At 35.7% G+C, this 15,030-nt stretch overlaps 1 protein-coding gene across 1 annotated transcript in view; it reads right to left on the bottom strand.

Moving 5' to 3' along the window:
- The window catches only part of EEA1 (early endosome antigen 1), a 50,920-nt gene that overhangs the window by 4,351 nt on the left and 31,539 nt on the right, over positions 1-15,030 (bottom strand). Inside the window, exons 19-29 of the mRNA XM_015812668.1 lie at positions 12,911-13,050; positions 12,125-12,455; positions 11,578-11,679; positions 10,718-10,912; positions 9,893-10,075; positions 7,576-7,761; positions 6,645-6,776; positions 5,467-5,652; positions 4,294-4,532; positions 3,090-3,210; positions 2,699-2,797 (exon numbers count right to left, since the gene is read on the bottom strand). Coding sequence (XP_015668154.1) covers positions 2,699-2,797; positions 3,090-3,210; positions 4,294-4,532; positions 5,467-5,652; positions 6,645-6,776; positions 7,576-7,761; positions 9,893-10,075; positions 10,718-10,912; positions 11,578-11,679; positions 12,125-12,455; positions 12,911-13,050 — 1,914 coding nt within the window. The remainder of the gene's footprint in view (positions 1-2,698; positions 2,798-3,089; positions 3,211-4,293; positions 4,533-5,466; positions 5,653-6,644; positions 6,777-7,575; positions 7,762-9,892; positions 10,076-10,717; positions 10,913-11,577; positions 11,680-12,124; positions 12,456-12,910; positions 13,051-15,030) is intronic.

Below are 15,030 nucleotides of genomic sequence, written 5' to 3'. Positions count from 1 at the left end.
TTCATTGTCTATATTTAAATAACACATTAAGTCAAAATTAGTTAAATCGCATCACATTAAAGCTTTAGTGCTTGCTTTTCAAATCAAGACTAAACATCAAACATAAAACCATACATGGATATTTCTGATGCAATAATTAGCTATGGTTTAGGACATTGGTGGCGAACCTATGGCACACGTGCCAGAGGTAGCATTCAGAGCCCTCTCTGTGGGCATGCGTGCCACCGCCACCAGCAGCTCGCGCAGGTCCATTAGGCCACCGCCGCCTGGAGCAGCAGCCCTGCCCAGCACAAAGGAGGCGAAGCGGCCGGCTTGCAAGCTCAAGTAGAAGTGGTAGAACACGCCCACACCCAGCAAGCCAAAGGCCAGCTCAAGTGGGGAAAGCCGGATCCCCACTGGCGACATGGCCCTCCAGTCCCAGCTAGGATTGTGTGCCTCCCCCCCATCTCTGCCTGCTGGCCCTGGGCGAGCTCTACCACCTCTACGCAGGGCTTCCTAGCCAACCGCTTCGCCTCCTTCGTGCTGGGCAGGCCTGCAGCACTGGGCGGCGGCCTAATGGACCTGCGCGAGCGGCTGGCGGCCATGGTAGGTACCGAGTGAGGAGGCCCAGCAGAGATGGGGGGAGGCACGCAATCCTAGCTGGGACTGGGGGGTCATGGCGCCGATGGGGATCCGGCTTTCCCCGCTCGGGGTGTCCTTTGGCTTGCTGGGCATGGACGTACTCTACCACCTCTACTCGAGCTTGCTAGCCAGCCGCTTTGCCTCCTTTATGCTGGGCAGACCAGGCGCTCTGGGCGGTGGCGGCAGCCTAATGGACCTGTTTGAGCTGCTGGCAGCGCCAGCCCGAGGCAGGGCCCAGATGTGTTGGGTGCGCAAAGGGAACATGCTCCACGCATGGGCCAAGGGCAAGATCTGTGAGGGGGCCAAGGAGATGACCAGCAGCGACCTGCTCTCCAACTGCAAGCAAAAACAGATGGGACGAGTAGGCACATCCGGCTGTCTGCATCATGTGCCTCCCCCCTTCCCTACGCCACCTTCTGCTGGAAGGCAGAGCCCCAGAGTGCACTGGTCAAGGGGCCGGCAGGCTGTGGCTGCTGATGGACACCATCGGTCCCCATGTGCTCCCTGGCCTCTGTGTGAGGGGGCTGCTGGTGTCAGGTAGCAGCTACCCCGGCCCCTGCCTAGCCTTGCCCTGCGCCAATGGCACCCCTGCCCTGCCCCGCCTCACTCTGCAGGATGAGCCTCCTGCCCACTGCCCCACCCGCCAGAGACCCCCTGGATGTCCACCAACCCTGCCCGGCCCCCACAGGCGGCCCCCCACTAGCAACATCGAGTTGGTTATGCCCACCCACACCACGCCCACTCAGTAGGCCATGACCACCCAGTGGGCCACGCACCCCCGTACCCCCCGCGGGCACCACAATGCTGATGTGGCCCTGGCACTTTGTGATAAATAAGTGGGTTTTGTGTTGCGGTTTGGGCACTCAGTCTCTAAAAGGTTAGCCATCACTGGTTTAGGATAAATAATAAATTGAATATAGTTTACAAGGAAAGTAAAAGTGAGCCTACTGCACAACCCAATCTACAATGTTTTAAAACACTGAATTACCAGTGGAGTAGTTAAAAACCAAGTACACTATTTTTAGAAGTACACATCTCCTCATTCAGGGACCATATTCCACTCCAATGACTTGGTTATTAAACAAAATGGTCACTTAGGGAATATATGAGAGAGCAAAAGAGCTGATGTAAAGATCACTGATTCCTCTGCCGTTTGTTTTTTTTTGCCCCCTTGTATGGTGAAGAAATTAGTTAAACAAACTATCTCTTCCTGACCTGCTTTTGTTCAGCAGTGCAACAATTCCCTAAAAAGTAACAATAAGTGATAGTTCTATAAACTTAATTAGTTGATTAGAACCCTCCCACCACTACTGCCTGAAACTGATCAGACCTTAATCAGTTTTACACCAAAGGTTTTGCTATCAGGCAAAATTTGATACATTCCTCAGAAAATGATTACCATTTATTACCATTGTATTTGAGAATGGTCACTAACCTAATTAGTCACAAAAAGAGAAGTGTATTGCATGGGATGAATTTAAAACATAACAGTCAGTATATTCCGGGTTTTCTACCAACAATGTATTTCTTAGTTAGAATGACACTGGACTGCATAAAATATCTATATACATACATATTGGTGTGCATTTCAGTGAACAGATATAATTCAAAAATAACCAAGCAACAACCCTATTTTTAAAGTTTAACCCAACAGTAATAAGAAATATTTTATCTTTCCTATGTAGCATTTTAAGTAGCAAGTTTCTGAAAAAATTCTTATGCTAATTTTGTTAAAATATATATGAAATATGTTTAAAATGTTTGTTTGTTAATAAAATGTTTTTATTTCCAAGGTCACAATCATGTATTTCCAGTTAGAATACATGCAGTGGATATTAACAAGAGAGAAATTTGTCACTGTTCAGGCTAAGCAGTTTAACTGAAAGCAAGTGAAATTTGGCATTGTTAGCAAACTTCTCCCTGTGTCCAAAAGAAAATATATATAGTATTTTGAATAAATTTACCCTATACTATCAGAAAAATAGGATATATGAGATTACTTCTTAAATTAATCTTATTAACACGTGATTTCACTTTATGAAAATAAGCCTCATGATATATACCCATACATACATACCCTTCTTATTGTTACAGAGAAACCTTTTCCACAAGCCATGCAATTCTGAACTTCATTGTCTTCAGCCCATTTCCTATTTAATGCTTGCGTATGTTTAATCTATACAAAATTTAAGAAATAGATTAAATCAAAACTTCAAATTGTATGAAAATTATGTAATCAAAATTCAGTAAGGCTATTGAAACTTCAAAATCATTCCCTCTCCCCCTGCCACTCCACATACTCAGAGTATTCTAAATCCAAGGCCACTCACTGTTAGACCAGTAGAAGCCAACCCAACCAGATTGCATATTTTGTTCACATATGTTACTTACTTACTTATCTATGTAATATGAACAATAATACTAATATTAAGTTACCAATTACTGTCTTTCAGCATAAAATTAAATACCTGTAGTGACTGGTTTTCTCTCCCTAGCTCCTGCATGGCTGCAGTTGTATCATCCAGTTTTCTTCGTGCATCAATGAGTTTGCTTTGAAGCTTTTCAATTTCTCCTTCACTTTTAAGGCACCTGTAAAGACGATAGTAAATAAGTGAATAATCTTTTAAATGCCAAAGGATGGGGAAGCATATTCATAAACTGTAACTGGGAATAATAGGATCATCCTGATAATTATCATGAATAAATAAATAGTATTAAGCTGTTCTTAGATCACTGTCCCTTTTGTTAATTGTTATTATACAAAAATGGCTAACTGAGCAAGGAATGCAGAAATTGCCATGGAGATGAAATATTTCAACATAGTCTCAGGTACCTATCATCTATTCTCTTTATAATGAAACAAATGCAGAAGTGGAATGTAGTAAACAAACAAATCACTTAGTATCCTTTCTATTAGTAAGAAATAGCAATAGCACTTATATACCACTCCATAGTGCTTTACAGCACTCTCTGAGTGGTTTACAAATGTCAAATTGCCCCCAACAATCTGGGTCCTCATTTTACTGACCTCAGAAGAATGGAAGGTGAGTCAATGTTGAGCCAGTCAGGATCGAACTCCTGGCAGTGGACAGAATCAGTCTGCAATACTTCATTTTAACCACTGTGCCCCCACAACTTTCTTTAGTCTAAATATTTTGCAAGTTGAAGTAATACTATAGTATATTAGTAGCCTGTTAATTTAAACCATCAATTTCTGTACTATCAATTTGATATTCATAATATTCTTTTATTACCACTATGCTATGGAAAACTGTTTCAACTTGGCTCCAACCAAAAGTCAAAAACAATGCATATTTTGATTAACAAGAGAGATCATTAAGATTTTCAAAGAGTATGTTGATATTTTGCTATTCAAAGTCAAGTAGAATGTTGTAACAAATCAAATTACACTGACAGATAAAAGTCATAACATGCAATATACAAAGTTTAGAATTTTACATAATTGTCAAGCTCATCCTAAGATTATGAATTTTAGCTGTTATTTAGCCATTACTGTTTTACTTAGCTTAATAGGAATCCTTAGTATTTTTTTAAAAAGTGGGGAAAAATTGATTTAGCCCAAATTACACAAAGTTCAGCTTATATCAAAGAATGGAAAAATGTCTTTCCTAATTTAAAATAAACGAGTTGAAAACTTATTTAGCAATTTACCTTTCCAGCAATACTCTTCTCTCATCCTGATTGTTTTGGACAGTGGCTTCAAGAACTGCAATTTCTCCACGCAGATCATCTATTTGTTTTTCTAATTCACTAACCCTTCTTTGGCTGCTTTGCCACTCTTTCTTCACTGTCCCTAGATTTTCATTCAGTGCTGTTATCTGCATATTGAGCTTACACTCAGCCTCTTCATGACTTTTACACTGCTCATCTTTTTTCTTGATCAAAGCTTGCTAAAATAAGAGAAACAATATAACAATTCTCTTTCTAACATCTCAAATATCTGTTCAGGTATCATTCTCGGAAGAAAATAACATTTTTGAAGAAAAGCCTCAAAAAAATTTCTGTAGAGAAAAATGAATTAGTAGGGAAAATACTGGCTTGGAACCTCAGTTAGCAAACAGAAGGAATTTCATCCAACAAAGATATTCACTAGCTAAAGATAAAAAGCTTGATTTTATTGATTTTCCTCTATACCAGACATGTCAAACTCGCAACGTCACATGACATCGCGCAATGTATCGGACTGGTTTTGCCATTGCCGGCAATGGAGTGGGCCCGGCTTCTGGATGACATGTGTGGCCCGCGGGCCAACAGTTTGACACCCCTGCTCTATACCCTTAACAAACACTTCCCACAATGTTTCAGAGTTTCCCAATTAAAGAGCAAGGCTTTTTTAAAAAGCACAGGACACTGCAGAAAAAGTAAGTAATCAAGGAAATTGCAGGAGAATCTTAGTTATTTCTTGGAATTCATTATTGCTCCAATTCATGCACAATTAACCAGTATCACAATGTAATGAACACTGTAGCAGAAATATTGTTTTAAACCAAATGCTTCCTAGAAAAACCTACCAGAGTTTATTTTTGAATCCACAACATATCAAGGTTTTCATATACTTAAATCAAAGTCTCCTTATGTATAAAATAAAGTACTGATTGTACATTGCTTGATTAAAATGAATGTGAATAAAACGTAATAGTATATTCTATAAGCAATTTTGCTTTTTACTCATTGGCTGTAATATAAAAAATAAGAAAAAAAAGGAATACTGGAATCTCTGCATTTATCATCAAAATTAAGCATTTTGGCTGTGCAAATCATTCCATGAATCACTTTACTCATTATGGAGATACACCTCTGGATTTGTTTCTAAAAAATACTGACCAGTTTTGCTTCTATCTCAGCACATTTCTTCTTCAGTTCCCCTTCTTTCTTCTTCCACTGATCTTTCATGACTTCCTGGTTTTTCTTCTCTTGCTCCATAGCTATACTAAAATTATCAACCTTTTCCTGTAATTCTAGTTTCTGTTTAATCAACAGCTGTTTGGCATCTTTTTGATTTGATATCTCCTATTAAAAAAACAAAAATAATTCAATTAAACTAATATATGAATGAGTTATATTATGTTAATGAACAATACTTGAAAATATAAGGCCTTTCCCTTTGCAGAATTTCATCTTTGCACTTATCGCAACTATTCCTAGACTGTAAGGCCTTGCTTGAAGTTATTCATCTCTCAGTTGGATATTGCAATGCACTCTATACTGCCTTTGAAGATTAATTAGAAAATCAATTAAAAAATAAAGTTGTGCTGACTAGTCAGCATTAGATTATGAGATACACTGGTTTCTTACAGTTTTCCAAGGTGCACATTATCACACACACAAAAAAATAAACCACGCTAGATGTCACAGAACTGAGTTACTGGCAGAAATGCCTTTTTCAAGGGTGGGCATGCCATTGGTTTTCTCCCTGAAACAATGTCACCTTTTGACATCGAGGCAGTGTGCCTTTTCTGTGGAGGTGCCTACCTTCTTAAATGACCTCTTCCCTCTTTCCCACGGCATACAGTTGGCCCCAATCTTGCACATCCCTCAAGAGAGGGAGTGAAAACCTATGAGCACGCTTAGGTTTTGTGGTCAATATGATTAGAGCTCCAGTTTAGAAGAGTGTAATGAACATCATTCCGAATTGCCAATTAATTGTTAATATTTACTTTCAGTTGGTATTGCTTATTATGTTTTTGTTATCTTTTTACTGGTTTATTATGCTACTCATAGTCAAATGGTTTTGAGTAGAGCAGCCTATAAATGCTTTACATAAACAAACAAATGAACAAGCAACTAAGAAATTTGCAAGCTTAGGCAGGAAAGAATTCATCGGAGCTGAAAAAATACTTATCAAAACTGGAGGTTAAAAAAGCTCATCTCAAAACCAAGATTGCACCTCAGTGCAGGTCAGCTGCCTTACAGCGCAATTCTGGAACAATGTTAATGCACATTTTCCAAAGCCTTATACAATATAATTCTGATAAACCTGGAATGTTTATGACTTTACATACCTTCTCAAACTCTTGTTTGCAGAATCTAATTTCATCCCTCAGTTTCACATTTTCTTCTTCCTGTTTGCAATTGATGTTATAGAGTTCCAAGGTTTTCGATTTTTCATTAAACAAATCTTTTTCTTTTAAATCCTTCAGAAAAAGTCAACAAGTATATACTTCCTTAATAAATATGCATATTTACTCAAAAAGGAGATACTACTTTCAATGAACAGCATTCATTCAAATAAAATCAATGAATTATATTTTCCACTAATCCCAATATTATCTCTTAATTTATTCTTTTAATGAAGATTCTATACTTCTTCTTCCAAGAGGTAAATTTGATTATTTCATATGGATAAACCTAGCTATTTATGTTGTATAATTTATTGAATTAAATTTCAAAGATACTATGTTTCTATTTGTTGCTTTGAGACTAGAGAACTAAATCTCTTGACGCAAAAAAAAGATAATTATGCAGTTGATACAATTGGGGCCTGGGGGATAAAGAAGTACTTGCTGAATTGATGCTAAGTATATTTACCCATGCAGTATGGCTGTATTACTTTTATCCTTCTCATTTGTTCCATTACCTTCTCTTATTGGTATCATCTTTATGATTATTACTTTGATATTATGACTGTTATTATTTTGTTATTTTGCACATACATTGAGAGCTTATGCACCTGAGACAAATTCCTTCTGTGTTTAATCACAGTTGGCCAATAAAGTATTCTATTCTTAATAGCTAAGAAAATCATCTTTCAAGATGCTATTAATACTTGAGTACTCTATATTACATGAATATATTACAATTAGTATTGTATCATGATCTCTCCCTTCCAACTTCAACAACCAAAGGAAAGGTATTTTTTCTACTTATACTGTAGATGTAGATATATTATTCTATTCATACTATATATAGTTCAAAGGATTAAAAATACATTACCTTATCTTTTTGTATTTCCTGTAACAACCTCTCTTGTTCTTTCAGTTGCTGTTCTTTTTTGGACCCATCCTGTTCCAGTGTAGATCTTATAGTCTTAAGTTCTTTGATCAATTGATTATGATTACTAATTTGATTTCTATTAGAAATCAATTCTTCTTGAGCCAAAGCTAGCTTCTCTTCTGTGCTCTAAATAGAAAGCAAAGAATCACTAACATTCCAGAGCTACTTCATGAGTTACAACTGACAATGTTTTTTTAGATGAAAGATGAATCATCTGTATGAATTATAGTGAAGGTTTGCTAGCAAAATATTAGAAGAATATGTCACTTCAGCTGACAAAAATGATCCACAAAAATACAACTACAAGCAATGGATGAAAAAAATTGCTGCACTAATGGTTTTTTTTTCTTTCATTTAATCACTTGAGACTTTTGAAAACCCTCCCTGTAATCACAGGTTCCTAGATCATCTGCCATCAGTAAAATACAATGAAATTCTTGAAAATGGAGCTAGTCTGATGTAGTGATTAAGGTGTCAGCCTAGAAACCAAGAAACTGTGAGTTCTAGTCTCAACTTAGACATGAAAAACCATCAGGGTGACTTTGGGCCACTCACTCTCAGTCTAATTCTTTATCATTCTGATCGGTGAAACTGAGCTATGGGTTACACAATAAATTATTTATTCTTGTATTAATCCGCCATGCACACCAAACAGAAAGTATATTTTCCCAACATACTTCTCTCCTATATTAGGTGTTTCCAACCATGGCCCTTGGGCCGCATGAAGCTTTGGAAAGCTAGTGATCTGGCCTCACAAAATCATAAACTTTTAACATTATTATGTGATTTATATACATTAATTATATTATATATTTTATATGCAGCCCAAGACAATTCCTCTTCACTCAATGAAGCCCAGGTAAGCCAAAGGATTGGATACCCATATTTTAGACAGTAAAGGAGTGATGGATGAACTGATGCAGGATGAGAGTTTATAAATGAGATAAGAAAAAATATGTCAAGAGGACCAGAAGACATTATACTCTTTGCTCCAACAATTTAATTTCTACCAGGTCCTTATTTAAGTAACAAACAACAGTTTAACAAAAGAATAACTAATCAAGGAAATTGCAGGAGAAACTTAGTTATTTCTTGGAATTCATTATTGCTCCAATTCATGCACAATTAACCAGTATCACAATGCAATGAACACTGTAGCAGAAATATTGTTTTAAACCAAGTGCTTCCTAGAAAAACCTACCAGAATTTATTTTTGAATCCACAATACATCAAGGTTTTCATATACTTAAATCAAAGTCTCCTTATCTATAAGGGCCTCCGGAGGACCGCGGAAGCCTCCCTTCCCAGGTGGCAGCAGCCCAGAAAAGCCCCCAATGCCCAGATCGGGCCTCTGGAGGCATGCAGAAGCCTCCCCTGGCTTCAGTTCCATTCTCTGTTGCAGAGAACAGAGGCCAAAAACCACCATGAGATCACACGAGATCAGTAGCATGAGATCTCGCGTGATCTTCCTTTACTTTAGGCCTCCATTCTCTGCAAATACACCAAAGGCCTGGAGCAGCCAAGAAAGCAAAGGATCTTGATCTTTGCCAGGTGAGTATCCAAGGCCTAGTGCCTAGGGAGACCCGGGGAGGGAGGGAGGGAGGGAATAGCCAGGGTGAATGTTGCAGTGCCACTGTGGTCGTTCATAAGGTTGAATGACTGCCGTGGTGCAGCAACATTTGTAATTAAGGGACTTTTTCATAAACATAGGGGGCGCTTATCATGTAACTTCGAACGTTCGCTAAGGGAACACTCGTAACTCAGGGATTACCTGTAGATCTTACTTTTGGGGTATGTCTTATTTTTTTTCTGACACCTGCCTCAAAAATATTTTTAAACACTTCATATAGTCATATAGTATCACTCCAAGACACATTTCATCCTGCTTATTTTAAAGTTATATTCCCCCATGTACTACTTTTTTTAGGTAAGCATGACTGTAAGTGGTTGTGGAGAGTTGACCGTGGAAAGTTGGCCATAGCAAGTTTGCTGAGGCGAGTTGTCCCATTCTGAAGCTAACATATTTTAATAAGGACTGAATATTTTGATTACAGAAAAAAAATAGAAAACATGGGACAAGGAAAAATAAAATAGCCTACATACAGTTGACTAGAAAAAAAATGAAGTACAAGGATTCTTTTTTTAAATATGTTGTTAGCTTCAACTGTTCATTTAAGTCCTAACCAAAAGAATCCTTTAACTTACACAAAGCATATATTGAGAGAAACATGTGCAGTCTCAAAACAAAGTCATATACCTTAAGGTCTTGCCGTATAGCCAAGATTTCAGATTCTTTACCATAAATATCTAGTTGAAGTTTTTCCATGTTTTCTTGAACTTTTTTATGGGATTTCTGCAGTTCTATTATTTTTTCCTTCTGTGTACCAAGGACTTGTTCTGATAATGTTATTTGCTGCTGCAATTTATTTTCCAGTTCTGCCTAATACATACATGGACAAGATATATTTCTCTTATGCACAGCAAGGTAATTGAGAAAACAGATAACAAGGTCATATATAAATACCATTGCATTCAAAAGTTTGGGAAGCCCTGACCAAATTCTATAATCTAATGAATCTATGGGTGAACAAAAGCAGACACAAACTTTATATGCTAGAAAGCTAAATATTACTTTTGTCTAATTTATATGCAAATTAGAATGAACACTTACTATTTGTATTCAATTATTGAAGAAAAAAATCAAAATCTATTTTGTTATCATTCCAGTGATATTAATAAATAAGTAATAATAAAAAGTTGGCCTAAAGAATGCTTACGTTTCCATAATTTACTAGTATTTCATTTAAACTCATATTTGCCACTGAGCACCAAATTATTTTCCATGTATAACAACACAGTAAAAATGTTAATAGACCTCCCTTAGGAGAATTATTTCATATGCCTATAAATGATACATGGAGAGAGTAATGCCTCCACAGATCATGCTGTTGATATGATGCCACAGCATCAGCCAAAAATTGTTATTATTATGAAGCAACAAAATATCTTACATCAGACATAACAATATAATGTTATATAACAGCATATAACATAATGTTACTGAAAGATTATATGAATTTACCTTTTCTAATAGGGCTGTTTTTAATTCAGCTTGTTGTATCTCATTTTGTTTTTTCTTCTGGTCAAAAGATTCCTTCAATTCTTTTACCTTTAATTGGAGCTGTTGTTCATTTTTTTCTTTGTCTTTGAGAAAACCCTGAAGCTGCAGGACTTGTACACGTGCCAAATCAAGCTCTGCTGCTAGCTGTTTGGATATCTAAATATCGAAATGTAGTACTACTTCAACACCATTGATAGAAAATTTCATTTTTTTTCTCATGTTACTACTTTATTTTTATTAATACTAAGTACACATTTTTCAATGAAACTCCACACATTTCTTATACACATACTAAATAATTTAATCCCACAGCAATAATTCATATAGAGTTAAGAGAAAATTAATTCTTCCTTTCCACAAAGTTCTGAGTCTAGCAACTACTACAGGCAGTCCTTCACCTACAACAGTTCATTTAGTGACCGTTTGAAGTGACTTATGAAAAAGTGACTTATGACCGTTTTTCACACTTACAGTCCTTGCAGCATCCCCACGGTCACATGATCAAAATTCAGATGCAGGGCAACTGGTTCAAATTTAGGACACTTACAGTGTCCCAGAGCCATGTGATCACCTTTTGCAACCTTCTGACATGCAAAGTCAATGAGGAAGCCAGATTCACTTAATAACTGTGTTACTAACTTAACAACTATAATGATTTACTTAACAATTGTGGCTACAAAGGTTTTAAAATGGGGCAAAACTCATTTAACAAATGTCTCACTTAGCAACAGAAATTTTGGAGTCAATTGTGGTCATAAGTCTAGGACTACTTGTATCTGAATGCCATAGGAGTCATGCTTATGGTAAACAATTAACATTACCCCATCTTGTTTTTCCAGTAAGTTTTTCAGTTCATTCTGTTCTTTAGCTATAGATTCCGACTGTAATTGAAGTTGATGTCTAGCTTCTTGACAAGATTTTTCCTGTATAAAAAGGAATATTTAATAAGAATTTTCTGTTAAATTACTAAAATACATTACAAATATTACTAATGAACCCTAATATATTTTCAATTAGTTTGAAGAACTCACAGCACATTTGAAACCAAATAGATCTAATAAATACAAAATCTAATCAGTATGTTTTTAAAAGAAAAATTATGAGACAGTGAAGCAAAAGTTATTATGTTTAAAGAACATGAGGTTTTACCAAGCTATTAAGCAATAATAACATTTTCTTTTCAAAACAAGCTACGCGTTTAGGCACCAAGATAATAAGCAAAATGGTCAGTTAAGTATTTTTTCAATATTTTCCATAGTCAATGCCATCACCACTAACATATTGCTTTGAATTTTCACTGGTAACCTGCAAACTGCATATGTATATTGATTACATAGAAAATACTTTTATTTAAAATTCAGGACTCACAATTTCAGCCACGGTTGCCTTTCCTCTCTCTTTCTCTTTCTCCAATGCATTCTTTGCTTCTTCCAAAGATTCATTGCTGTTTGACAGTTTACTTTTGAGGATTTCAAATTCCTTTAATAGAGTATCTTTTTCGAGCTTCATTTTCTTCAACTCATCCGTTAATGTTTGCAACTTTCCATCTAATTCCCTGTGATACTTCAATTTATCTTGATTTAATTTCTCAATTTCTAACTTTAGTTTTTCATTTTCTTCTTCTTGCTTTAATCTTTGTTGACTTACTTCTTCTAATGTATCATTTTTTTTCTGTAAGTCTAATTTGGCTCTAGATATCCTATATAAACACAACATATAAAAATGAAATTATTTCAAGTTCAAGATTACATGATTGAGCATTAACTTTTATATAACACTTTTCAATTCTTCAACAAACTTCCTATGCTTTGCTCTGTAAAATCAATGCCACTATTTCAGTATTATTACTGAACACTGAATATTATTACTGAAGTCACCCAGTCACCCTGTAGGGGAGATGAGAGGCCGAAAAATGTAGTAAAATTAAAAATTAATTATTACATACTAACAATGCAAAAAACATTTTTTATTTATTTAAAATAGGTATATAGCCAAACATGTATAATTCCACGCAGATTTAAGCAAAAAGTTAATTCCAACTCCAATAAGGCAACAGAGTACAAAAGAAAAAAAGATGCTAGAAAATTAGAAACTCTGACACTTTTTAAAATGTGGATACAGGTAAAAGCGGCACATTTAGATAATTTAACATACATTTCTCTCTCTTCTTCTAACTGTTTGCTCAGTTCTGCAGCTTTGAGGTTCAACTCCGTGCACTGTTTTCTTTGCTGCTCTAGTTCTTGAAGAGCCTTTTCTTTTTGTCCCAAAACTTCAAAAAGATCAGTTTCAAGTTTCTGTAATGATAATTTTTAGAAAGCAAATAATTACAACAAAATGATAATGATATAATGATAACAGAAAGGAGATTACTTTAACCCACTGTAGCTTTACTTACCTTCTCTGAATACGGACTGTCAAAATATTTCATTCTGCATGGGTCAAACTGGCCTCTGTAGAGTCTAAAACAATAGGAATTCACAACATTCCACCTTTCTTATCCTATCCTCCTCTAAATTTTCAGAGACGGTATCCTTATATCCAGTCATCTCTTCTGGATAAAAATTTAGTTATAGCGTATGTCAAAAGCAACACCAGTTGACAATCACTACAAAATATGACCAAATGCTCAGATTGCACAGTATTTCAAAAAAAACCACTTTGTATAAAATTATTAAGTAAAAAAACATCATCTCACCAATCAGTCCTTTGGTTCATGAAGAAACTACAACAGGTTCACTGAAACTAATTTCTCCAGTTAACTGTAATTATAGAAACATAGCTTTGACTCTGATTCTGTATACTTATTAATATGATACAACATATTTTGCCAAGCATTAACCCTCAGCAAGTTTGATCTTTGAATTTGAAACAAAATCCAAATGGAGAATGTCCTCAATATTCAGGGTCAAGGCCAAGCACAATTGTTATATGCTTATCTCCTGTAAACCTTTGGAGAACCTCAAAACTAAATGTGCTAACAGTAATCATTTTCCTTTTTCTGAGTCTAATTTCATTTGCAGTGGGTATTTCTCCAGTGGCTATTTTTTTAGCCCCACACCTAATCTTCAGATTTTTTTAATTTAAATTTTTGTAGATTACTAATATCTTTTAATTTTTTATTTTATTTCTACTCTAATTTTATAACTTAGCTCTATTGTTATTTTTGTTTATTTATTGTTATTCTCTATTTTGCAGAGTTGTACTTAGTCTTTTGATTGTTTTTGTCATTATTTATTGGGTATGCGTGCATGCTTGTTTGCGTCACACAAATATCATTTAAATGTATGTACAAATTTCAAATGAAGCAATCTTTGTCTTTCTTGCATTTCAAATGTTTTGTCAAACTGGTTGCTGATACTCTTTTGCAATTTCAAATCTCATTATTTAATTGTTGTTCTATTAACTTCAATGTCCGTAAAAACATTTTTCCTGATTATAAAGCTTCTCTTAGTATGAAGTTGATAGATGTCTGATTGAATATAGAAATTTATTTTCTAGTTTTCCTCATCCAGTAACAGTAGTAACAGTAGTAGCAGTTATTACTATGGTTACAAACTACACACATTTTCCCTATCATTAGAACTAGGAATTTTTTAAACTTTAAACTATTAAAGAACAATTTAAACTGCTTTGGTAAAGGGATCAGAAGCAAATATTCTCCCTTTTTGTTCCTACTGTTTTGAGTTTGATTATCCAGGCAGACAAAAACAAATATAGTCTTTTGTTGATCAGTGGACTATTAGAAATATGACTTATTGTTAACAGAGTCTGCCTGATGAACAAGTCAACCTCAGTGTAGAAGGAAGCAAAGAACAGGCACAAATATGCACTTACCCCAGACTCTTATGAGCTTCCAGCACATAACACATGCCTTATCCCTTAAATTTGGTCCTTTATGAACTGAATGTCTACAGAACTCAAAGAGTACACAAGTGCTGCACCTTCTTAAGTTTGTTACTAGCTTGAACAGTATAATAATTAAATATTTCCTCAACACTACAATGTTCATTAGAAGATAACAATACTCTATTGTTATCAACAACAAGGATAAATCTCTCTTTCTAAAAGCAAAATTCTGCTTCATTATGCGCAAGCTTCACCTACTAATGGTTGCCAACAGTCATTGATGGATTAACTTTCCTTTGTTTGTTTTACTGAGTGCATCTTTATTTCTCAATGACTAAAATATATTATTGCCTTTTTTCTAGTCTTCGTTTTGCCAATACTTGTCATCTTTCTTCTCCTATACAATCTCAGGTCTGCTATTTCCCTTA

This window comes from Protobothrops mucrosquamatus, unplaced genomic scaffold (genome assembly GCF_001527695.2).
Source record: "Protobothrops mucrosquamatus isolate PMUCROS unplaced genomic scaffold, P.Mucros_1.0 scaffold_65, whole genome shotgun sequence".
In the NCBI taxonomy this organism is placed as follows: domain Eukaryota; kingdom Metazoa; phylum Chordata; class Lepidosauria; order Squamata; family Viperidae; genus Protobothrops; species Protobothrops mucrosquamatus.
The sequence above is the reverse complement of the archived record's forward strand: the minus strand, read 5'-3'. Positions and strand labels throughout refer to the sequence as shown.